Source organism: Mixophyes fleayi, chromosome 12 (genome assembly GCF_038048845.1).
Source record: "Mixophyes fleayi isolate aMixFle1 chromosome 12, aMixFle1.hap1, whole genome shotgun sequence".
Taxonomy (NCBI): Eukaryota; Metazoa; Chordata; class Amphibia; order Anura; family Limnodynastidae; genus Mixophyes; species Mixophyes fleayi.
Window position 1 is genome coordinate 34,478,034 of NC_134413.1, and position 27,644 is coordinate 34,505,677.

Consider the following 27,644-nt stretch of genomic DNA (forward strand, 5'->3'; position numbering starts at 1 on the left):
ATTGTCTGAATTAAATTGTGGTCTACAGAAATATGGCTTCTGCAGCAGACCCAGAAACCACATCCTGTCCTCCCACGAGCTGGAAAAGGAAACTAGCTCTAAAAATGAATTGCAGGGGATTATAGATAGATATATATATATTTATACGCTTCAATCAACATCTGTAAGTGCATCAAATAATAAAACTGGGACCAGCAATAGATCTAGGGGTATTTCTTTCAACATTTCTCCCTTCTATACGCTAATCGCTTTCCAGATGGACATTACTGGATCTGCTCCCACCAGGAGTAACATTTTCTTTCATTTTGCAACACTAAAAGAGCATACTCTCTCTTCTGTATTGACTTCTCAAAAATAATATTAATAAAAGTAGGAAATAGAAAAGTAAGCAATAGTTAAATTGCATTCATGCATAACACTGGGCCACCTACATCTAAAACAGAAGTGCCATGAGGTGATTATTTTGTCATAGACAGAAAGAATGTGAGAGCCATGATCCTCTCCTGTTATCTATAGTCACTCACAACACAAGCGCACCACCCTAACACACAACCACAAGAGCTTCCACACAGACCTCTTCAAATTCACTACCAGCACTTTAGACAGAGGCAGTTTGTGAAGGAATGGACACAGTCACGTACACCAGCGGTCCCCCCAAAGTGTGCACCGCAGCTCCCAGGGGTGCCATGGCCAGGAAAAACAGAACAAAAAGGGGAGGGGGAGAAAAAAGGAACGGAAAAACAAACAAAAAAACTGCCAAACCGGCATCCTCCACCCTTCTCACTGAATTATTATATTCAGTGAGAAGCGGCAGGAGAGAGTTACATGCTGGGTCCCGGGTGCCACCAGATTGGTAAGAAGAACGAAGGCCAAGTATTGTAAGTAAAGAAACGGAGGGGAAATAGTAAAAGGAAACAGCAATTTAGGGGCAAAAGAATGAAGGCGGGCACAGAGTGTGTGGATGAAAGGCGGGCACAGAGTGTGTGGATGAAAGGCGGGCACAGAGTGTGTGGATGAAAGGCGGGCACAGAGTGTGTGGATGAAAGGCGGGCACAGAGTGTGTGGATGAAAGGCGGGCACAGAGTGTGTGGATGAAAGGCGGGCACGGAAATCGTGAAGGGACACCGATGATTTTTGTAGATATGGTTTTATTTTGTTTGAACTTATTCCTCTGAATATTAGCTGTAAATTATTCTTTGACAAGAGATATAATTGAAAAAAAATAAATATATAAAAATATTCTTTTCCCTTGGATTTATGTGTATTATTTTTGCAAACAACTTGTTAAGTATTTAGGTCAGGACAGAAATACTTATGTTATTTTGACCCAACTACTTATAAAACAGGACTGCTCGGTAATTATTTTGGAGGGGTGCCTTGAAAAAATGAAGGAAACCAAGGGTGCCGCGGACTGGAAAAGTTTGGGAACCACTGGTGTACACACAAAAGGGGTCCATGCAATGTAACTGGCAGAACCTGCAAGATTTCTAAAAAAAAAAAAATAAAAAAAAATGAATAATCTTTCCATGTGTTTAATGTTATAATGACTGTAGATAATGTTTACCTAGAAATATTTTAGTGGCATTGTCCACCTGCATACACCCACCTCGTCCCAACTTGGTAGTGCCCGATACACAATAAGAGCACCAGATGTGGCATTTAAGTAACTGAACACACAAAAGTCCACATGGATGGACTTTATATTTTTACAAACTTTGTTTTAAACCAAAACTGCCTTTAAACTTTAATTAAACAAAAAGCATGTAAAACTAAGCAATTACAAGAACAATTCAGTACAGCATTAAACTAGGAAAACTGCTTCCAATCTAGTTTACCGGACAATCTATAGTTGCAGAAGAAAAAAACAAAAAAAAAAAAAACGAAAATAGAACACAAATGTTCAAAGAATAAAACCATAAATCAAATCTTCTTTATTTCGAAATATTTTAGAACTACTCTACATACCAAAAAAATAAGGGAGAGAAAAAAAAAAGAAAAAATTTACTCTGCATTCTTGATTAGAAACTTATCAAAACCAAATTTAAAGATGACTATTCTGTATTCAATGTCATTTAACTGAAGGTTCATCCATCAGACGCATAACATCTAATAAAGCCAATAAAAAAAAACGAGTTTTTAGCTGTAAATAAATGAGCTTGAAATATTACAAATCATGTGCACCTGCCTTTAATGTGTACTCTGATTTTTTTTTATTATTTTAATATGTTCATTGAAAAGCAAGTTATCCGGGTAACATTTCAACACTGGCAGAAGTGCACATAAAACTAGTCACAAAGAATAGAACATTTGGGCAGTAGGCAATGTAAATGAACACCAACTCCTAAAACTACATACACATTATCTTAATTTACTTCATAAAAGTAAGGGAATCAAATGGGTTTCACTCATCTATACAGTGAAAAGTCATCTTAAGTGTGTTCTAATTGAGAAATGCACATAGCAGGGTTCAGTTACCCTCTTCAATCCTCTAGTCTAGCAGAAGGGTCAGATCACATATTTACAAAAACAAAGCATTAGGCCACCATTTTGTGCCGTATTATTTTACAGGCGCTTTGGTTACATAAAACAGTGAACAACACCTTTCACTCCCACTAATCACTTTTAGGGCACATTGATCTTCATTCAGCATTTCTACACAAACAGATCTCTTAACCGCGGCTCTCAGCAGAACTTGATCGAGACTGGCGTTTGGGAGAGCTCTGGGCTGGTTCTCCACTAGCAGATTTCGGAGTGTATTTCTTTTCAGGTGTACGGCTGGGAGACCGGGATCTGCTTGCAGATCTGGAGGAGCCACGAGATTTAGATTTGCTACGTGATCTGGAGTAGCTTCTTGACCTGGATCTGCTTCTGGGGACAAACCATTTTCATTCAGTAATCGTACAAAATACAGCAGCGATACAACAACACCATGAATACATCAACAAAAGTACAGATTAACTTAAACAGTATAGGATAGTAATTACCGCACATGAAATGTGTGGCGTGGGGAAGCAGTATTACAATTTAAAAAGTCCCTGCGGAAATTTTACAATTCGTAATGGCTAGTTACTCAAAGGTTTCATGTGGAGCTATTCATGTCAGTCTTGTGCATAAACTTAGTAATACATGTGTTTCATTAACCCTATTAACAAAATATAAACTCCTCATACAGATGGATACTCTATTAAAGAATGCTGCAATACTGAATTTGTGAACCAGTAACCCTGGAAGCAGCTGGGGAACAGGAAACCATTTAGGGACAGCCAGCCACTCAGTTTTGACAAGCACCCGGACCCATCCGTCAGTGTTGGGACTATAGACCAGAAGCAAGGGTCCTGCAGTGGTACCCAACAGTTATCAATCTCCCAGCAGGGCTCCATGACAGGAGTCCTGCATTTTCCTTTCCCACTGCCACCTTCTGGATTACAGATTGGGAGAGGGGTGGGCAGATGGCATTGTTATCCATGACACAGACTGGGAAGTAAATATAGACCATAAGCAGTGCTTTGCATACATGGGGTTAGAAGAGAGATTTTACTTGTCTTTCAAAATCCACACAGAAGAGTAGGTAGAAAAAAAGTCTGGTCTTTGACTTGTCTAGACAGTTTTGTTTTATTGCTGCGTTTGTTCCCAATTGTAAAGCACTGAAGTATATATGCTGCTGCTGCTATATAAATAAATGTAATTTGAAGTACTCTGTACAGAACCATTCATTGCACCATAATTCGTAAATCTTGTTTTTTATGGTAATAGACATGTCATTCTAATTTATATATCTACAAGTTAACCCGTGCATGATACTCATGCATTCTAGTCAAATCAAGCTACTTAAGGTGTCATGCATTTGGGCCTAGCCCAGGCCTCCTCAGGGGAAGAGCGTTACTTCCCGACGCAAGCGCCCTTTTTTAGCGTGGTTTGTCCACATGTCATCACCTCATCATTCTTCCCCATCACCTCATCCTTCATCTTCATCAAGCTACTTAAGGTTTTAAAAAGGTTCTTGTCATGCATTTGGGCCATAGCCCAGGCCTCCTCAGAGGAAGAGCGTTACTTCCCGACATAAGCGCCCTTTTTTAACGTGGTTTTGTCCACGTCATCACCTCATCATTCTTCTCCATCACCTCATCCTTCAATTTAATCGCCACATCTATCCAGACACAGGGATCTCTCTCAGCGGTCCTGAGTATCACACTCCTCTCACTCTGTCACCCCCGGCAACCACCAACCACTCCCAACTGTCACCCCCGGCAACCACCAACCACTTCCAACTGTCACTTCTCCTTCAAGAAATATATATATATTTTTTTTAAATCTTTATAAACACTTTTAACAATTAACAAATTAAACAAATTAAAATGTTCCTCGGCTCATGCCTCTAGTTATACAACTGTAGTAGGTGAATAGAATAAGAAGTGAGCATGCAGCTATTTTACCAACTTAGCATCCAAACAATTAGACCAAGGAAAAAATGCTTAGCTGGTTTTTCACCATTAGTAAACAAGCTCATAAAATTAGAGGAACATTTAAATGAAGAGCTCATTATGTCACAACTCCTTCCAACAGAGTACACTTTACATACCTGTGTTTTTTGCGATCTTCAATTAGCTTTATTTTACGACCGCTAAGCTCCGTGCCATCCAGTTTGTCCAAAGCACTCTTCATATCGTTATAGGATGCAAATTCCACAACCCTTAAAAATAGAAATACCCCAATCTTAATACACGTGGGGCATAAACACACACATATACACTGAAGATTTGTTTTGTAACAGTAGCCAAAATCTGTTTCCTTGTGATGCTTAATAAATCCTGGCATCCGTGTTTCAGTATGGCAGGTCTCTTATCGCCTATAAATACACTCTCCTATGTGGAGATAGAAGATTATATAATGCAATTATAAAGGCATTGTATGTTCCTTAAAAATTTGCTGTACAACAAAGTTCACATCACACCGACTTAATAAACTGCTCAGTTACTCACATGCAAATCCCGCATGGTAACATAGGACTGATCTGTAGACCCAGTTACCATGCAGCGCTCATAACTCAGACACCAATATGTGATGCTTCAAAGAGCTACATTTTAAAATAAGTGTTTCGTCAGTAGACCTAGTGTAATACCCATCAAATCCATCACTGTGCAGACGGATCGGGAAGATTACCCATTCTCTCTGCACAAGATAAATCATTGCGAACGCTACTTTAAAACAACTCAAAGACGACAAACAAATGGCTGTATACATATAAGAGGGTACAAAAGACACAACGTAATAATCCATTTATAGAAAAGAGCAGAGTTCCAAGACCAGATGAAGACACGAGGTCACTGACTGAAATGTGGTATAAAAGTATTCAAAGACTCAATCTGGATTGAAAGATCTACAGAACAGGGACATAAAACCTTAGGTGCTCACTGCACAATATAATAATATTTTCCTAGAATTGGTGGAAGAGAAAGAAACTGTGTACACAATATATTGCCGTACAAATACATTTCCATAGTGAAGGGAATTTTGTTCCTTATAACAAAAGATAATAATCTACAGTAAACCACAACATTATGGTAAGAACATACCCTTCATTTCTGTTACTCCTGTGAGCATCCACATAAGTTACCTCTCCGGCTTTTCTCATGAAATCCTTCAGATCCTGAAACAATTGAGATTTGTTAACTTTTCAAAAATTGCTCTCAGGCTTTTTATATAAAAAGAAAAGTATAAAATATTGTTTCTGAGCTGACAGGAACTTTGTTTTAACTAAAAATCCTAGGATAAATCAGTGTTAGTGTCATGTATGAAAACTGAACTACATAATATATTACGCAGATGCATTAAGTGTTTGCAGTGTAAGCACAGGAGAAGCATGTTAAAACACTCTTAAAACAGATTGTACTGTTGTTACATTAGGAACACAAACATATGGTAATGGTATGATAAACAAAGTGGATTACTCTATATGTAACAAACTCACTGCTACATATACTTAACTATTTGAGTTTATTATTTGGTATTATATTATTTCAAACCCAATTTACTTACCACAACATACAACCAGTGGTCGGAGGTACCTTAAGCAAAGAGTCGCTTGTCCATAACCTAGTTGACCTTGTGAGCAACTCACTTACATGAGAAGGGTGGAAGGCGGCAGGAGAGCACCAGAATCTCAGTAAGTGAGTGATGTTAACCCTGAAACCACTGGATGCAATCACTGGAAGTGGCTAGAGAACCTGAGGCTGACCTGAGCTAGCCGCTCTTGCTCAAATCTGGGCAAACCAAGATCTAGATCGGCAAAGCGGGAGGGTGATAGGAACCAAAAGGAAACTTCAGAACAGGCCCAGCCCTAGAATTTCAGCCATTAGCAAACCAAAAACTCTTGGGGTCTCCTCCACACAAGAGAAACGAGGCTTAACCCAAAGAAAGGCTGTTAAAAGAGGTTCAAAATGCACGTGGTTAGATATACGATTGTGAAAAAAAAATAACGTATTTACTACAACACAGGATGGATCAATATCAGTTTAATACGCTTATAAACAAAAAGTAGATGAGCAACTTAAATAAAATTAAAAAAAATGGGGGACACTGGATTTTTTCCCACTTACCGTTAAATCCTTTTCTTAGAGGCTCGTAAATGTCAGTGCAGATGACGGAGTCTGTTCATTCACCATTAGGAGGCAAGACAATCCATAGATCATAACTTAACTCCTCCTAGCTCTAGACAGCACTGCTAGAGGAAGCTGCCTTTAGTTTTGATTAACAAAGCCCGTATTTGGGAGTCAAAACAGCTAAGAAAAAAAAAAAAAACTCAAAAAGGAAAGACCTTACTGTACTGACATTTCGGGCTTTCAAGAAAAGTATTTAAAACGATTAAAATAACAAGTTTTCCTTGGAACAGCCTCTATGTCAGTGTAGTTAACTTAGAAGGTCCAAAAGCTATGAAAAATGCCTGGAAACTGATTATAGGGGAAGGTAACCATTATAAAATAAGGGACAGAGGTCTAAAATTTTTCATTTTCAAATGGAAACAGACAGGTGGGCACAGGGACATTGTAAAACACGTGAAGGGATGGCTTTATGGCCACCTGACAAATCAGATGTGGGGAGGACATTAAGTAATGCCCAAGAAGAAACCACATACATGAAGTGACCTTCACAGAACGTGCTTGACGCCCAAATTGGCTGTATACACCAGATATATACTGATATCTAGCGGCAGGACACCTCGAGTGCCATGTGATAGGTGACAGAGAGAATCCAATAAACAGATAGAATAAGTTCATGGACCCACAGTACCGAAGGGTCGGTACCGCATCCAAAATGTGGATTAACCTCTAATCTTTATTGTGCAGGTGTGGTCAAAATGACGAAAAAACTATTTTCATGGTAACTGGAACAGAAGCCACAGCCTTGTGGAAACGGTTGGGGTGGAGGGAAAAAAAACAAAAAACAAAGAAAAAGAGAAACCCTTACAAGTCTTAGCACTACCCCAACACCCAAAGCTGTAACATAGTAACATAGTTGATGAGGTTGAAAAAAGACACCAGTCCATCAAGTTCAACCTATTTTGGATCTCCTGCGATCCTGCACTTATATTTGAAATTAATCCAGAGTAGGCAACCGCCCATCTGTTTCAATTTTGAAAATCCCCCCAGACTCAATATTGCAATCCAATTTTTACCCTATATCCACTGTGATAGCCAAGAGAAAGGAGACTTCACATGTAAGAAATGTAAGGTCACAGGATAAAAGATGTTCAAATGGAGAACGCCGTTAAATGTAAGGCTTTTTAAGATGGCAGATGGATGAAAGACTGCTTGGAAGAAGCTATCCAGATGAAGAGGTTGTTGGTAAAAGAGCCCCAATGCTGAACTTTGAGGGAAGGCGTATGTTAGGGTTTACAACAGATAAGAGCAGCTTTCGGATTTCCAGAGCGGAGATTGAAGTGCCGGACAGACAGGTGGGGAAAACAGATTGGAATGACATGCTGATCCTTGAGTGAGCAGGTACTCAAACAGTTAATGCTAAGTGTGAAGTACCACCACCAACCTAGAACAAACAATGCTGTCTATGTAATACGATGTTCTGCACACTATTATTATTCTGAAGACCTCTTGCAACGCGGTTTGGTTCATGGTGGCCGTTAAAGGTAATCATAGCGTCGTTGTCCTACCAGAAGCACTCCCGACTGCCTCAAAGGAGATCCATCCAATGCTCTCTAACCAGGACCATCACAAGTGAATCAAATATTTACATAAATGTTCTGAACACATGTAGAGAACTTCTTGAAGTTAACCAACCAAAGGAAATCTAGAATTACCTGCAGACAATGCCGAGTGTCACAGCGCCAAGTAGATGCTCTGAGAAAAACGTAGTCCAAATTGGAAAAAGGAATATCCCATTTACAATGGTTAGCTACAACTTTGAAAATACTGTCAGTATTGAGAATCCAAACAGAAGGATTTTGAATTAGAAATGTTGCTGCCCCACTGCAAACATACTTCTGTGGGGAATGGTGAAGTTAATATGCAGGAAATATACAGACCTATAAAAAGCAAAGCTGACGACTGCAGCAAATCAGGGGAAACGCTCTGCAAAGAGCTGTTTTATGACGTTTGCCCACAGACTCTCAGAATAACGCTGCATCTCAGTTGGAAGAGTGGCATACACATTGATAAATGTGACAAGTTCACGCTCTAGTTTTGTCCCCATAAGAGCATACTATTCTTAAAGTTCTGAGAATTTGTGATCAGAAAAAAAATATCTAAGTGGTACATCTTTCAAGGTCATCTCCAATCCTCCTGCGCAAAGATATATGCAACATATTTAAGACATATGAAGATTTGGATCTCTGGTTTTGTACACAAAAGGCACTGGCCACTTTGGACATAGCAGAACAAGCTGCCTTTAATGCAAGCGCTGCCAGCATCTTGGGTTTGTTAAGCAAAGGTTTATTCTCTGGAATGGTAGTCAAGGGTCCATTCCATATCAACTGATCAAATTCTTTTTTTTTTTTTTACGTTAGGTCTCCCAATTTTGATTTCACTCAATATACTTAATGTGGCTATCAAAGCATACATCAAATCTTGAGTTTGAATAGGTTGTATCATGTAGTTTTTGATTCATAACGTTTTGCATTTTTCAGAAATCCACAGTTTTTGGCATGCACGAACTTACAAAAAACATTTTGTTCTGAAATTGTACAGGCTTCAATTTGATATACCACATGAATAGGCTTGAGAAAGTTAATATTCCAAGGTCACCAACTCAAAACGTGAAAACCAGCATTTCCCAAAAGCACGACTTAAAAAAAAAAAAAAAGTTTAATCCTTGATGTTTTAAAATGCTCCATACCAAATTGAAAGTTGGGGTTTCAATCGGATCTTAGATTTTTAGTAATTGTTTAATTGCAACATAGGCAGAGGTGGTAGAATTTTCTAGAATCCTGTTCCTGCATTGCCTCTGGGAAATAGCAATCTACCCTCAGATGGAGAGACAGAGTCCAGGTTAGTGACCACAAACCTTAGCTTCCAATTAGAGCAATGAAGAGAAGAGCCTCCAAGAAATATAAGATACCTCCCCAGCCCCAACTATCAGAACAAACAGTAATTAAGGGACTGCACAACCCTCCTAACTGAAAGGCACTGCACATTTACATAAAAATCTAAACCAACACACAACTACAGTAAAACACGAGAACCCCAGACTGCCGACCCTGGCAGGAAAAACAAAACTGAAGGCTACTTTCCGTACCAGGGGTTTCTAGCTCTAGAAGTCATCTTCAAGAGTTAAGCTGCTATATATGGACTGTCCTGCCCCCCAGTGGTGAAGGAACAGACACCATAGTCATCTGCACTGACAGTAGGGGCCTGATTCAAGTGAAATATTGGCAAAATGCATGTGTTTTGGTTGTTTCCTCTTTTTTTTTTTTATATACGATTCTAAGAACGAAGAAATCCTCATAATACATTATCTGTAATGTCATTTGTTAAGGACTGTAACATTTGTAAAATGGACAGTATAAAAAGGTATGCAAAAGTGTGTAAAGCTCAGGAGCCAGACAATCAAGGAGACATGCGTTCACTACTAAACTAAGAAAATACAAAACAACCCATATGGTGATGGCCATATGTCATCACTTCAATTTGTCCAGGCTTGCCTTAAAATACATTGCAATCAATGGAAAGGCAGAGATTTTACAAATGTGTAGAATCCTACAAATGATTCCATAAAAGTGCACAGAATATGTAAACACCAACATAAATCCCACAAACTTAAATATGCTACCTCAGGGACTCCAGGATACATTAATTGAGCCAACATTCCGGTGTTTTCTACTCCAAACAAAGCATAACAATGCTTTTGGTGCCATCTTGTTTGCCTGACTGCAAATTTTAAGTAGCATTTTCTTAAGTCATGTTAATTTTTCATAAACCTTACAGGACAGGGGAAGCTCCCTTGATGTACAGCTATTGCAGCTGTACGCCTGGAAAAAGCTATTAGTCAGGGTTTAAAATGTCTAATATAGCTCATAGATTGTTAAAGTTGCCATCATTTTGACACTGCCAGACATTTTCTGTTAGGAAACATGTGAAGCAGAACTGCCGTCATCTACCACAAAATCACATTTTGTGCTAGGCATTGAGAGGGGGATACTTGCACCTACCTGATTGGTTACAAGCACAGGACATGCTATGTTGACTAATATTACAGGTTACATCCAAGCAGTAAGATTCTGTAATTGTATCAACCAATTTAACATTGGCACCAAGGCTGCACTGCTCTAAGTAGAAACAAAACAACCCCCATGGTAATGTAAACATGTGGATAAATGCACATATTTACATAGAATGTAAGAAGCAGTTTAATTGCACAGGAAGTGAATTTTGTGCTGCAATTAGGCCTGAGTGAGCGGCAACAATGAATGCAACTAAACCAGAGGTTACACACTTTATGGGGGGTAGTCAATTGACGGCGTGATCGCTGAAAATCCCGCGCTCAAAGAATATTACCGTTAATACGGTAATCCTGCGCGTAAATACCGTTAATTTACTCGCTGGATTTCAGCTCGCAGCTCAGGAAACTGCGAGCTGAAATCCAGCGAGTAATTACCGTATTAACGCTAATATTCTTTGAGCGCGGAATTTTCGGCGATCACGCCGTCAATTGAATACCCCCCTAATAATGCGAATGGGAAAAAAAACAAAAAGAACCCCCAAGCTCATTTTGCACTATTACAGTTTCCCGTAGTGGAATCCACTCATCTGAAACCCTCCAACCTCACACCCTCAACAGCGCAAAGCACATAGAAGTTGTACATTAAGGTTAGACAGAAAAACAGTACGGTAGTTATAGGAGTAGCAGATAAAGAAAAGCGATTTGCATACATTTATGTTTGGGCTAAAAGGGAAAAAAAAACAAAACAAAAGAAGGGCATTGTCCAGATATAAAGCACTTACAATGGGAATTACATTTAAATAACACTTGTACTAAACACACTTATTCACAATAGCCATTTCATGGGTGTCCCTAAATCATTTGCTCTATTGGGCAGGGTCACAGCATTCACATATAGCCAAGAACTTTGCCCTTTAATGTAGAAAACTAATCTAGCGACTCGAAACCAAAAGACTTAGAGCCACCTTGTTGGACTTTCAGTGCTGTCTATGACCATCTGTGATCTCTGGCTATATGGGAGTCCCAAGCCCTGCTAAGTAGAGCGAGATGTGGGTGGGTCTCAGAAGGACCCCCACCAAGGTAATATTACTGTGAATTAAAAACCAGAGATATGGAATTCAACCACATCTCACACGCTTTGCATTTCTTTTTATATAACCAAGGTCTGATTTCTAGCATTATGTAACATGTTTGTACTTTAAAAAGATAATTACTCTGGACAACACTCCAAGTGCAGTTTTACCTAAATCATTATGCAACAAGAAGCGTATGTACTTAACAGGAGTGTTAAAATGTCAACAAAAAATTATTTTTGTTAAGAGTACATTAGGTTTAAAACTTCTGAAAGTCTCACCTGCCAACTGACACGGGAGGAGAGGTTCTCAACGATTATTCTGTGCTCGGTACGAACTGGGGGTCCATACCTAATGACAGACACAAATGCAAGCAACATTATTTGCAATCACATTAATTCAATACAAAAATATGTTGAGGAAACTTAAGACACACGCAAATGGCACTTCTGATGGAATTTGAATTGAAGGGTGGAACGGGGGTGGCATGGGGCATATGGATGCAGACAATGTACAGTAAAGGTGTGCAAGAACACGCGGCCAATTCAAACTCTGGGCATCTATCAGGTACATGGGTTTTCGTAAGTGGATTGATAGTGATGATGGAAACGAATGCATGACAGTACACGTTGGCAATTGAGAAACTAAAAATGCATTTCATGTCCACTAGGCATTAACATCCTGATATTTGAACTTTATGTTTAAGAAATAAAAATTCTAATGTGACTTTGTAGGATATGCACAATGCATATATGCAATATAATCTGTTCCATCTGACTGCACACTGCAAGTAACAGAGAGCGTACTTATACCCTTATGAAAATGAAAAGGTTTCTTCTCATCTGCTTGTACTTGAAGACCGGTCACTGTGCATGCTAGTTTGCTGTTTTTTAACGCAAGTTATAATCCTTTATGAATCAGGACATATGAGCCTATTGCTTTCTCATAGCATCAGTGATCTGTACAGTACATTGAGTGACAGAGCAGAAATATCAATGACTGGTGATGAGCGGTGTGTAAACATGCCCCTTCATAGTGCAGCACTATCGTGATTGCACAGATTTATTTAGCCCCCAGTAAAGGTTTGAAAGGCAGTGTGGCCAAGTTTTCTACCTCTGGTTCTTTGAAGGGGCATTTCCCTCTTGCACCGTTCTGAAGTGAGGGTGGTCTATTTTGCCTCCCTTATGTTGACAATACACCCTCAAGATTTTTTTTTATTTTTTTTTGAGTGGCTTGCTGAACATTGGGGAAGTAATACTGTAACGTAGAGCACAAGTTGCCCCCCGCCTGTGAAGTCTCAACAAATGACAAGTGACATACAGGACAACAAATTAAAGAACTACTGCAGAGGAGAGAGGCGCATGCAAATGAGTATATGTACCTGATACAAGCAAGAATATTGAAAAATGACATTACCTAGGTCCACCACTATTTGACTGACGATAGCCAAAGCGCATGGGATAACGGCCACCTCCACCTCCGCCACCCATCATGCCTCCTCTTCCTCTGCGATTTCTGGCATGTTCAATTGTGACTCTGGGTTCACGTGGGGGAAAAAAAAACAACCTAATCAGTTTTCCACTTCAGATGATCAAACCAGATTTGATATGACATTATCATCATTTATATAGCACCGCTAATTCCGCAGCGCTGTACAGAGAACGCACTCACATCAGTCCCTGCCCCATTGAAGCTTACAGTCTAAATTCCCGAACATACAGACAGAGAGACTAGGGTCAATTTGATAGCAGTCAATTAACCTACCAGTATGTTTTTGGATTGTGGGAGGAAACCGGAGCACCCAGAGGAAACCCACGCAAACACGGGGAGAACATACGAACTCCACACATAAGGCCATGGTCGGGAATCGAACTCATGACTCCAGTGCTTTGAGGCAGAAATGCTAACCACTAAGCCACCGTGCTGCCCCACAATTACAGTAGTATATTCATTTTTTTCCCCTTGGACAAATGACCATACAGGGTTAAAACAGCACTTTTGCGCTTGTTTTAAAAAAATACAACAACAAGGAACACTGTTTATGTGTATTATACTGGGAAATACAAGAACAGTGAGAGTAGATCAGGATACCTCCAGGAGGTTGGACACTAAGCAAGAACATGATTTTCCTCCTACAGACTATAAACTTCTATTACATGGAGAGGCTCTCAGGGATTCTGCCAGAAACAGTAATGTGATATTAGTGGGGAGGGGCAACACCCCATGAGCTCTTCTAGCACTTGCTCAGCAGCGTTCTCCACCTCTGTACATAGAGTCCCAAGACAGTCTTTCAGAGAAGCTTGGGTACAGTAAAGAAAGAAGAGTACATTCAAACAAAGTTGGCTAAAAGCTCAGAGGACTGGGCCCAAGTTCACCAACTGGTTAGCTAGCAACATCCCTCAGAGGGATGGCCTGCTGAAGGAGTGGTCACCTTGTTCTTCCGTGGTGTCCAAGACCCTGGAGGTAACAGGGCCTATACATCATCCCTGTACTGCCCAAGGCAACACATATGTTTTGTTTATATAGGTAAAAACAAACACATAGGACAAAATGGCTTTAGCCATCATCCAGTCCTTTGTTATTTACCACTTAGTTCAACCAGATTTCTACATTGGTCCTGAAACCTCTTACATTTACTAGAGGTTTGGTACCAGAATGTGTGGACCATTGGAAAGTGTATTTTTTTATTTTTTTAAAAAAGCAATACAGGAAAATGTGCTTTACTTTTATTACAAAGCATGACTTAAAATCCTATGAACATAGGTTGGCACAACATATGCTTTAACACCAGGGGCACTGAAGGAAGAGCACCACTGGATGTTTCAAGATGGGTCACCAAGGGGCCTATTTAAGAATTATGGGGTTTTTGCCCCATTAAGTATCAGTCACCGCAATTAAAGAAAATGACTTCTAGGGGCAATTAATATACAAGTCACGTCGGGAAAGTGCGTTCGATAGGAGCTCTTCAGGCAGTGACTGCCTTATAATAAAAATTCTGTGTTCTGTCATTTCCGTTAAACAGCCCAGAGGAGAGCAGAAATGCAACCAGATTCACCAGGGTCAAGCTCCAAAACGCCAAGCTTTCCGGAGCTTGATAAAATTGCCCAAGCCACAGTCCACATCGAGTATTATGCCCAAAATACCCTGCATTAGGCTTTCCTTAAACTAACATTATACCTAAAATGACCAAACCATGAGGAAAAGAAGTTTTTGCATGACTAATGGATTCATAAAAAAGACCCCCAAAGTTGTTAACAGCCCAGTATTGAAAAAGGTTGATGTTAACCACAGAGATTGAAGCTACATAAATACGGTACATATGACTATACCTTTCATTGCATAATTCTTTTCCGTTCAATTCATACACAGCATCATCTGCATCTCTGTGGTCTTCAAACTCCTGTAATAAAAGAAAAGGGGTAAATTATAATGTGCTGCTGTTTTCAAAACAAGTTTTACAATTACCAGCTACAAACATATGTGGTAAGCCCTCCATGTGAACACTGCCCAAAACACAGTATCTTATAAAACAACTAGTATTTAAGGTTTGTATGTCTACCCATCCCCACTGTCCAACCACTTGAAGGATGTGGATAGAAAGAATGAACACAATTCATTAGAAATGTATACTTAGCATTTATATGCAATCTTTCCTTTGTGTTGAAGCCAAGATGTCAAGCCAATTATAAGATAAGACATCTGTTTACGCCAACATAAAGAGAACGCACTGAAAAGCCAAAGCCACCATAATGTTCTACTTTGCAAATATACTAAACTCACAGTTACTCAGGTGCTACATAAAATATATTTATAGATGTATTCTGAGGAGAGGAGATGCTGTGAAGAAATAGCTAAATATCTTACATCACAGGAGTAGAGACAATATAGCTCTACTTATCAATCACTTAATAGGACAAATTTTACTTATCACAAAGAACTTGCTAAATTGTGTCCAATACAGCCAACATCTGTTTATTAAATAGAAACTCTTCCATCTAATTTAATTTCTAATACATATAAAATGACATACAGGTTTTAAAAAATTAAAATGACTAAAAGACTCATGCAAAGACCAATTTAACGTACCTAGGCTTGTAACATGCATTTGTAAGATTGTATCTGAATGTACTTGACAGGGATAATTACCACTACTAGACACCAACATGCCCTTTTCTTTTTTTGCAACACTGTCATTGCTAAGGCAAGCTGACCCTGAGATTTACTACAGTACACAAGTTTAAAAATGTGTTGAACAAATGCCCTAAAATCTAAATAAAACTAAACTAACAAAGTGTCAAAAAAATATTGGGGAGTTAACCAGGTATTTAATGTTTCAATCAATTATGCAAACCACAAATAGAGGTTCTAACAGTTAGTTGGCAGTAATTCTGATATATGTAATAAATAAACCTAAGAGTCAGGGATCAGCAATGTAGAAATTTAGCACATAAGCTCTGAGGTTCTTTAGGAGAACCCTGCCCATATAAGAGATAGCTCACATATTAACGCTGTACATTCATAGTTTGATAGTAATGACCACATTTGCCGTGCGCTGGAACTACAGCAGGCATCAAGTCAATACTGCTTCATTCACAGAAATGGAGATTAGTTTCAATGCGCAGTCCATCCTTGCCCAGATATACTAACAGCACTCCAACTCTCCATAATGGACTGATTTTCATAGGGGTAGTTCAATAACAAAAAAAACAGAACTGTAGTGCCAATAGTTGCTCATATTAGCCTGACTAATGGGATCATTGAGGAAGCTACACCCACTTATCTTGCACTCAGGTGTGTGAAAGGTGCAATAATGTTCTTGTAATAGGGATCATATACTAATCTCTGAGTCGATGGCCTGTAACGCATTTTATCAATGCTTTTTCCAATGTACAGATTCACAATTTGCATTACAACCCCCAAAATAGTCTTGTAGCTATATAATCTTCTACAATACCACTACTTATTACTGATTGTAATAGCAGTCATGTGACCACACACACACACGTTTCCTCACATAATATGCTGAAAAAAGTGTACAATTTTTTTAAAAACAAATTCAAAAAGAAGGGCGGGGGTTCTTAATTTATCTCAATTATATAAAAGACTTGTGGAAAGGTAATTTTAATATAAAAGCAATGCTAAAATGAATAGTTCAATTTGACTTATTACACTGCATAAAACTTACCACGAAACCAAATCCACTTTTTAAGTTTATCTCTCGGATACGTCCATATCCTTTGAAAAACTTTTCCACATCTCTTTCACGGGCGTGAGGACTGAGCCTCCCTATGAACACTCTGCATCCGCTCATTTTATCTACAGATAGAACAAAAAAAAAAAAAAGGTCATAAGTTTACTGTAAGCAAAACAAGACACATACAACTTACCCAAGTTTTTTTTTTTTTTTTAATTAAACCATTCTTTAAAGAGAACAGTCTCCCACTAGCATGCCCACACATTAATGTCATCTACTCAGCATTGCGAGAGTCTGTATTACAGGTACCTTGGGATTTTTCAGGATTCCAGCCCAAAGAACGCTCCATGTCTTCTCCTTTCAGTCATGGCTAAGAATACTGGAGTGTACTCCAGCCTTGCCACAAACGAGCCACTGAAATGCCAGCAGCTTTGGTCCTGTACGTATTGTCTAAATGGCAGGGCAAGACCTGCAGCTGGTGCTATGGAGATGGTGGTAACTTGTGGAAGGCTATGAGAAGGGTGTCTATTTTACTTTTTAAAAGGCTTCAAATGGGGCAAACATTTAACCTATTTTATATCAAGAGTTTGAAAAAATTAAATGTTTTAATTATTAGCATATGTTTAAAATAGTAAAAAGGGAGCCCATCCAATTACTAGTAGCATGCATGCTTTATTTGTTCAATAATGTACCGTTTTGGTAAATATTATTTAATTTGAATATATGGAACTATTTGCAAATCTAAACCATTAATGTCAACACGTGACCCCTTTACTTTGGGCAGACATGGATTATAAAATGTATGTACCCTATAAACAAGCCAGATAAAAGTATCCGCACTGTCACTGCCGGCAATTCTAGATCATTTTGAATGGTTTTTGACCACTAAATTGCATCCTGTATCCTCTACCTCCAGTAATGATCACATGGGCACCCATACTGGGGAGAGAACTATTAGCTCAAAAGGAACTAACATATATTTGTAGTATCTACCATGATCTATTGTGACCTACTAAAGAAAGGACATAATACAAAAGAATAAACAAAATGTAACCAACACTTATATTAGAGAAATGGACCAATATTAGTATAAACATAATCAATAAAATTAAGGGAACACATTTTTAGCACACACACACACTGTTAAAATCAAGTGATTAGAGAGAGTACAAGGAGGATTCCCACTACTGATCTTTTAGCTGCCATTGCTTTAGATTGCTCTTAGCCATAATTATATGATCTCACTGAATACGATCACAGTGCAAGGTAAAATTGCTGCATGTCTGCACATTTAGCAATATGAAGACATGCTGGCCAGAAAACCATATAAGGAGGATGGATTACACAAATATGATTGAATTTTAGTTTAAGATCAAATAGATAGCCATTTATCTGGGGGAAATGCATGTGTGACCACATGTATCACCCCCCCCCCTAATCTTTGTTCTGCCCTGAATATACATACACAGAATAGGACAGATGAACAGTGTTTTCATATGGCCTCTGCACTTCTTATAAGGATCAGTAAATCCTTTTGCAAGGCCAGTCTGAGCAGCTTTCAGCCCCATTCACCGTTAGCTGATTTGAGCACATTGCAGACAGAACAATGCATAGTGACTGAACACCGTAAATGAGCCCTACCACATGTAAGTATAACCTATGTACTTCTATAGTACCTATAGCAGGTCTGGCCACCCTGTGACTCTCCAGGCGTTGGGAAACTACAAGTCCCAGGCGGCTATCAGCTCGCTGTGCATGCTGGGACTTTGTTTCACGACACCTGGAGCACCACAGGTTAGCTAGGCCTCGGCCCTTGACTAAAGTTAGTAGTTCGCAGTTGTGTAATCTGCATGCTGGAGGATGCCCCCACCAGGGCAATTGGCTTTTATATAATATACTGTGATTACATATCTCTAATCCCCTAGGACTTGAGGAAATACGCGCTAATAAACTCCATATATTCCACCGTCCTGTATATTTCTCGGCATAAAATAAAAAAAATAGTGGCCCATAAAGGGGCTGTGGTGGGCGGTGTAAGGCTGCAGATTACACCTCTGCACTGCTGGGATATAATGTCCATAGGAGAGGCCGTAACAGACTGGCTGCGTGATGCGGTTATTATGGTGCATTGGGAGGAATCTGCACAGGACACGCATCATCCTATCTAATCGTGCGTGTCCGTCGGTCGCCATATGGGATCAACTAGCCGCAATATCACCGGCCCCCACACCAGATCCCGCTCCCCCTGCCTAGGCCCCTCCGAGCCTCGCACTCTCCTGCCGTTCTCAGGCCTTATATGCTGTAACATGTAGGTTAGTATTTCTCCTCGTTTGCTATATACCTGAGTCCCGGAAGCCGCCACCGCCGCCGCTCGATTTGTAACTCCCGTCCATCCTACCGATCACACAGAAACGACACCCAATCTGAGATCAACACTCACCAACGCAGCCGCTCTTTCCCAAGAATGAAATGGCGGCGAGGACTCTCCGGATGTGACTCTGAACAAGATGGCGGTCACGGGGCGGGACGTGTTGTCATGGGAACAAGTTAGCCTCTGACGTCATCAATCTGTATCCGCCGGGCGGGGCTTGGGTAGGGAAATTCTTTTGAAAGGCAAATATATTTCTATGTAAGATGATCCCTTCGCTCGTTGACTGACATAACAAGGCCCAGGTACCTTACCCAATTCGCGCAGAAGATATTTGCCTGCACAATAACTTACTTCTGACTGAATTAATATACAACTGCAGTGCACTGGATGTAGTTTTGAATAATCATGCTGACCACTTAAATTATGCTCAAAAAGGTGACACTTGAACAGATGTAAATACATTTCTTAGAACACACACCTAACGCCTTATATCTGCTGAACTATAAAGTAATCCACAAATACTACACTTCTTTCTTAAGCTGGGTACACACTACACAGTTTTCATCCAATAATCGGCTAAACCAGCCGACATACGACCGCTCGTTCAAAAGTCGGGTCAGTGTGTGCAGTGACACGATGGTCGAAAGTCTGCCCAAATGGACGATTGTCACCTCATTTGGTTGGTCGTACCGTTTAATATTTTCGTTCCAATCTCGTTTCCGCTGTGTAGTGTGTATAAACTTCCGACCGATCCACAACAGTGAGTATGAAATTACAGTCATTGCTCACGACAACACGGCTGTAAAAAGTCGCTAAAGGGACGTCCGCTCTTCCCTTTATCGTCCTAAACAAGGCTGGTGTGTATGCAGTCCATGGACCAAGCGATCGGAACATCGATCGGCATAAAAAGTTGGTTGAAATTTCTGTAGTGTGTACCCAGCTTTAGACAAGAAAAACTATATGATGATTATGCAATGAAATAAAAAAGACAAAAATATGTGACACTAAATGAAAATCCACCAAAATTGGAAATACGTGATCCTTAAATGGAAAACAAAAGAAAAGATAGTATGGTGGTCCAAAACAACATATACACAATGTGTCACCATACACATAAATAGGAGAATTTTGTGCACAATATAGCTATATTAGGATAAGCTCACCTGCCAATGTCAAGGAATATCCTGCAGGCGAGTCCCTAGCATGTGGTGAAACAAGTATATTCAGGGTGTCCCTGTGCCTCCATGTTTAAAACATGCAGCACCTGAGGGGAGGGGTCTGAATCCCACAAAAACAAATTAGAAATCAATGTAGCCAAGTCACACTTCTTTAAATTAATGAATGTGTACAAGTGAATAACGTCATTTTAAAAAGTACAGCCTGTACATACCAGTGGCTATAAGATGCAATCAGTGCCAGCAATCTTGGCAGACTATTGAGTGTATTTGCTTAGTATCCACCATACCTGTTACCATTGCTCTGTGCATTTGACTCGGGTTTCTTTGACCATCACTTGTTCGCTGCCCGCCATACTGACCTGGCTGCTCGATCTGACTAATGCTCATCTACCAGTAATATGCTGATCCAATTCTGTCTTCCATTGCTGTGGTGTTTTTTTTCTCTCTGTCAGCACTCTAGCTACTTAGAAGATTGATATCACAGTGTATATCAGGAGACTGTTGCCTTTCTTGATCAACTCCAAACCACAGACCAGGTCTACATTTCCTTTATCTAGCTATATGTATCATTGAATACATTTGCTGTATCTACAGAGACTATTGGATATCAGGGGTTACCAGATACTGGGGTCTGATCTACGATATACATATTGACAGAGTCCTGACATAAGGCGATTGTGTAGTCCAACACCATAACATTGTATGGTTGTATATATTCCTTCACGAGGGCACCATAACAAGAACTTTCTTCCCATTCCTAAGTTCCCTACTCCTGGAGCACTAGTCATAGCCTCGCTTTAGCTTGCCCTGTACCACCTAGAGGTCATACCTAAGCCATCTCAAACAGGTCTCTCAGCCTCTCTCGGAATTTTACTAAGTAGACAGCAATGAGGTCCTCCATGTTAGTAAATTTCCTCAGCAGCTATCTCAGGTAAGGTCAAGTGATCCCAGGACCCACCATCCATATGGCAATTCAAACGGGGAGGATTCACATTGCACTTCTCTATAAGGAAAGAGAAGCTACTTCAAGAAGCCCATCCATTCTCCAAGCTTACATATATTTGCCAGCAAATGCTTGAGGGTCGCATTGAACTGATCACCACTCATTTAGTCTGGGGAAGGTAAGGGGAAGTATAGAGTGGTCTCACCACAAATCTTTCCCAGAGAGTCTGCATAACTTTCTATAGACTTCAGATCCCTGATTAGTCACCACCCCATTGGAGAACCACACCCAGTTAAACACATGCTTCAATGCTTGAGGAGCATGTTTGGCTTCGAGGGATGTGAAAGCCACTGCTTATCTTGTAGCAAAGTTCATCACACCTGCTGATCAGACTGCCCAAAATGACTTCCCTGTAACACATCAATGGGTATACCATCCAAGATCTTCACCTTATTGTGGTCCAAATCCAGGAAAATCCTTGCCAGCAGGACTATAACTTTAGCCCTACGGCTTCATATATAACAACTGGTCAGAATCAATTCAGGACAAACAATTGTGATGGAGGTCCTAACTCACAAAGCCCTTAAGCTGGGTACACACTACAGAAAACTTCTTCTCCTGATGCGATTTCGTTAGCGATTTTACCAATGACTGAACACAAAGAAAGTCCCAATCAGCATGCTGATTCATATGTAAATACTATACACATTTTACAAGATTTATATTCAGATCTGTGCTCTTCATCTGTCATAACCATCGGCTGAAAAGATTGTGATTCTGCACACTCCATAGAGATCTATGGACACTGCCGGCCATGAGTGCACACACACTGCAGAATCGGAATGAGATTGTTCCATCGTTGAATAAGACTTTTAGTCCGGTTTAAAAATCAAATCAGACGATACGATGTGCTTTGGAACGATAATCATTCATCATTGCAGCGTACACACTAATGGGATATTGGGCCAAACGATTGTTTATCGTGTGATTGGCCAGATAATCGACTGAAAAACCTGTAGTGTGCACCCAGCACTTCTGGATAGACCATAATTACAGGCTTTACATAGCTCATCATATTCTTGTGGGGTTGACGACGGATACCAGACATCTGCAGTATTTGGTAGATCTGATCCTCCCATCCAGATCATGAGTCAAAGGTGTTTCTGTTGACCAGTCCTCCTGTTGAAAGATGGAGGATCAGAGAAGGTTTCAATTGTGACACCCTGAATATATACAGTATTTGTTTTACATGTTAGGGACACATCTACATGAGATGCCTTGATATTTCAGGTGAGTTTTTTTCCAATATAGTTATATTGCCCTGAAAATTCTCCTATTTATGTATAAGCTGACACATAGTGATTTATATAGAGGGCCAGGCTATCTTTCTTTTGTTTTCACATAAACAGTGGTCTTAATTGTCCTAGGCTAAAACACAAGTAGGGCAGCTAGCACTTGTTACTTATCTTCATCTCATCGATTAGGCCCTGCCTCTCTCCCTCTCCATGGTTTTCTGTCTCTCCAAGTTATCAGGGACAGGACAGACAGCCTGGCAGCAAACCCGACTGCTGTCTATCCATCCGTCCTTACCCATAGTAAGCGGTAAGTGGTCAGGAGGTTACAATCAGCCAACAGCAAAGAGATGCAAGTTCCAGGTGCTGGTGAAGGAGCCTGTTGGTGGCAGCACTATCCTCCTACAACTACTGCACAGTTGGCATTTGCAGTAGGTGAGTGGTGGCAGGTGACTCCAGTAGAACTGGACAGTAACAGTTGTTTACTGATGGTGAGACAGGAACCATGATAAACTATGCAACATCCTACTCAGATTGGGTGGCAAAGTAAGCCCATCCGGTCACAGCATTGATTGGGTGTAATACTGTTGATAGCTATGGTAGAAATTTGTAATAATAATTCACTAGCTATAGATAAGATCTGAACTGGACCACAGATTGTGGTTGTGGTGCTTACAGCACTGTTTGAGTTTTTTCTTTGGACTGCTTTTGTTAATTACCTGTCCGCAATAAGAAATGTCTTCCTTAAATTATTCACATTTATCTTGATTGGACCATATTCATGTACTCTGGAATCTGGAGAGAGGTTTCATTCGCAATTCCACTTCTTCTGCGGGTGCTGGGTTTTTCTTCGTAAAGAAAAAAGATGGAGGTTTACGCCCCTGCATTGATTATAGAGGCCTGATGTTACGGTCGACTGTATTTCTTGATCCGATTCGGGACCCTTGGGCCTAGCTGGAGCAGGACTGCAACAGAACCTAGCGGCCTGGATGATCTTTCTGCTCATGTAGATTCCTCAGAGTAGCACACTCAGTATAGGAGTATAAGGACCGGAGTCTGTGTCTGAGTACTGTACTGGAATCCGGTGTTATACCTGACTCAAACTGTTCTTGGGAACTCAATCCTGGCTCCTGCGGCCAGGCATATGGGACTATAACCCACTAATAAGAACTCAGATAGGAAACACACGGGAACAGAGTGAACTGGAACTAGAGACTAGGAACTCAGAACCGTGACACAGAATGGCGAACTCAGGACTGTGTGGCAGGCACAGACCTGGAACCCACACACAGATACACAGAACTGGAAATAAGCCCTAGAGACTCAGAACCAGCCGTAGCAACAGAACAGGTGATACCGATAAAGCCACTGGTACTGCAGAATAGATACTAGATGGTGCAAAGTTCTTATTGAGGTGAGCACTCTTGCTGAATGTAGAATATTGCAGGAGCATGAGCAGCTTGAAAGTGCAAATTACTTGCAGAATGATGAACTGTGGGTAATGTAGGATGCTTGGAAGAAGATATGCTCTTTAGAATGCAGGATACTTGCAAAGTGATATGTAGTTGGTAATGCAGGATGTACACTGAAAAGGATAACTTTGTAAACACAGGGAATCAGGAACAGTGCAGGAACAACTGGAACCTGGAGCCAAGAACAATCTGGTTATGCTTCCCTTGTAAGTGCCTAGTGCTATCATTGGAGGTTGGCTCCCCGTGACTGTCATGGCTCTGAAGATCTTCTCGGTCAATGTGAACGGCCTCAACTCCCCACGTAAACGCATGATTCTCTTAGGCGCTTGTAGCAGAGAAAAAGCAGACATCGTATTTCTACAAGAAACTCATCTTACTGGAGTCCATTCACAACTTCAGGGTAAGCAGTTTTCCCAGACCTTCTTTGTCTCAGTGGATTGTAAGAAACGGGGCATTGCTGTTTTGATCCATAGTAAAGTCCTCTTTCTATGCAGATCCGGAAGGCCGCTTTCTGTTGGTGAACGGCACTCTTTGGTCTGCCTCTGTTACTTTGGTATCAGTCTATGCTCCAAACCAGAGACAAAAACCTTTTTTTACAAAAAAAATGTAAACACATTGAGCGGTTGGCGCTGGGCCATATCATCATTGGTGGTGACTTTAATGTAACCCTCGATCCGGTCCTCGACAGGTAAAGGACCTCCCCCTTCCGGTGGGGCGCCTCTTCCTCCCCAGATTCTACCTGTTTGTCCATGTTGTTTACACAACATCGTCTATTTCACTCATGGGTGCTATGCAATGCGGATGCTAGGGATTATACCCATTTTTCACCAACTATACACACGCATAGATATGCTATACGTCTCGCATACACTTACCCATCATGTAATACAGTCAGACATAACCCCTCTCACCTAGACTGATAATTCGGGCGTATCCTTCCTTATAGATTTCCTGAAGCCGCCCCCACAGCGTAGTAGATGGCGTCTAGACGACTCGCTTTTACTAAATAGATCCACAGGTCTAGATATCAAGACATTCATTACTAATTACTTCTTAGAAAATTCAACCCCTGACATGACCCCAGGAATTGTATGGGAGGCCCATAAAGCTACTCTACGGGGTCAACTGTTTAGACAGTTGGCAATGGTCAGAAAAAAAGCGGCTGAGGAAGTATCCTCTTTGGAACTCAGACTAGCATCAATCCTCACGCAACACCAAACTCATGACCCGGCCCTGCTCCCCAAGATTGCCTCAATTAAAACCCTTCTTTCCCGTAAGGCGGCCATCACTATGCAGAAACTTTAGCAGCATTACTATGATAAAGTGGAAAAAGCTGATTCGGTGCTAGCTAGAAAACTCTGGAAAAAAATAGCCCAGAATCATAACGATAAAATATGTCAGCTTCCCTCAGGCGATATCACCCATGACCTGGCAACTATTGTTAACAAATTCAGGGAGTTTTATTCTTCTCTCTACAACCTTGATGCGCCTTCCCCCCATGGAAACACCCAAGTTCCCACCTTGACTGAATACCTTTCATCCACACCCCTTCCTAAAGTTACCTCAGAGCAGCAATCATTGCTGAATGCAGACATTACTTTGTCTGAGGTTCTGGCGGCGATTAAGTCATTGAAGTCTTCCTCAGCTCCCGATCCAGATGGCCTCACCCCCCAGTACTATAAAAAGTTTGCCGAGGTCCCCATCTAACAAAATTCTTTAATGAAGTGCTCGAGGGGGCTTCCTTTAACCCTGCCACCACTAGGGCCAACATAATTATTATTCCGAAACCGGAGAAAGTCCAATCTCTATGCACCAGATATAGACCTATTTCGTTACTTAATGTTGATCTGAAAATATTTGCTAAGATCTTGGCCTCTAGGTTGAACCCATTTCTCCCTGCCCTCATCCATTCAGATCAGGTGGGATTTTTCCCAGGGCGTCAAGCCCCTGACAATACTAGAAGGATTATTGATTTGAATCATACGGTACAAAATGATTACCTTCCCTCCCTCCTCATGGCGCTCAATGCTGAGCAATGGGGTTTACAGACAGATTTCTGACAGGTACCTTGGCCCTCTATCGTTCCCCTTCGGCCACTGTTTCTGCTAATGGCTTGACTTTGACGGTGTCACGGGCACTAGGAGTCTTTACCCAGGGATCACCAGGTGGTAGGCTTACCAGAGCAATATAGATGGTAATAGGGTACTCTGGTAGCTGGGTGATCACGGACCAGGAAGCAGCAGATGATGAGATGCTCAGGAAAGTCTATGACTAGCAGCACTGGTAATATGGAGGTAATAGTACACGAGGAACTGTAGGACAAGGACACGTGAAGGTAGTCAGTGGTCTGCGGTAGCAAGTTGTACCACTGCTATAGTGAGGAGGAATGTCCAACAGAAACGAGGAGGTGATGAGAGTCAGCGGTCTGCGGATAGCAAGTGGTACCGCTGTCTGAGTGCAGGAGTGGAATCCAAGTGGAGGTATCCGGGGAGTCAGTGGTCTGCGATAGCAAGTTGTACCACTGCTATGTGAGAGGATACTGGAACAGGTGATACTGGAAACAGGGATCAGTGGTCTGCTGCCAGCAAGTTGTACCACTGAATATATATGTGAGGAGGTGCACGGGGAGAGACTGCAACACAGGATATACACAGGCACCTTATATACGATCCACAGTAACATGCACAATATATATATATAAATGACTGAACAGGTCTGCAAATATAGGAAGTCTCTTGAAGTAGTCCAGCACAAGTTAACACAGTCAATGATGGCAATAGACTCAGCGGATAGCAGACTCCAGAGGAGAACCAACACAGTCCAGCAAGATATGCAATACACCAACACAGTCAATGAGAAGTATGCATACCGTGGTTCAGAAGCAGGCAGTCAGATAGGAGTGCAGGGGTACCTGAGCGGCAGGAGGCCGGCTGGATGAGAAGTCCCAGGATACCTGAGGCAGCGGTCAGTAGGTGCAGCGCACAGATAAGTAGACCAACAGGGACACGAATCCACAGGAATCAATAACACGTGGAACTGGGCTCACGCAGGACCCAGGAGAGTGGAGATGATCCAGCAGAGGAGTAGTAGATGAGATATAAATCCAATGCAGACAGGAGGGTAGACCTGCGGGACACGTGAAGGCGTGGAGAGCGGATCAGCAGTAGATGGATGATAGCGCGGTCAGCAGCAGCAGGGCTCTGCGGTACACGGAGGTAACCAGTAGCAACCAATAGTTGTCAGTAGCGATGGAACACGGAAGAGCAGAGTAGACCAGGAGCTGTTGATCACGGAGAGTAGCAAATGGCAATGAGAGCAGCAGTCTCGAGGAAACACAGGAGAGCTGAGAAGAGACTGCAGTGCACAGGAGCAGCCGATAGGAATCAGCTAACTTGTCACGATGATGAACACAGGCGAGTTGTAGGCTGGAGGCTGTAGTGCACGGAAGCAGCG

At 41.0% G+C, this 27,644-nt stretch overlaps 1 protein-coding gene across 3 annotated transcripts; it reads right to left on the reverse strand.

Annotated features, from left to right (window-relative positions):
- Positions 1-1,899: 1,899 nt before the first annotated feature.
- LOC142108248 (serine/arginine-rich splicing factor 5-like) lies at positions 1,900-19,444 on the reverse strand. 3 transcript variants are annotated; one of them, XM_075191874.1, is made up of 8 exons: positions 19,376-19,444; positions 16,927-17,057; positions 15,071-15,141; positions 13,158-13,277; positions 12,023-12,092; positions 5,574-5,647; positions 4,580-4,690; positions 1,900-2,868 (listed from the first exon to the last, which is right to left on the reverse strand). In XM_075191874.1, exons 2-8 carry the CDS (start codon positions 17,050-17,052, stop codon positions 2,670-2,672), a joined length of 771 nt encoding a protein of 256 aa, XP_075047975.1. In that variant the 5' UTR covers positions 17,053-17,057; positions 19,376-19,444; the 3' UTR covers positions 1,900-2,669. The 3 variants fall into 3 exon arrangements, with proteins under 3 accessions (XP_075047975.1, XP_075047973.1, XP_075047974.1); XM_075191872.1 differs by having other exon boundaries at positions 19,277-19,443; XM_075191873.1 differs by having other exon boundaries at positions 1,900-2,865; positions 19,277-19,442.
- Positions 19,445-27,644: the final 8,200 nt, after the last annotated feature.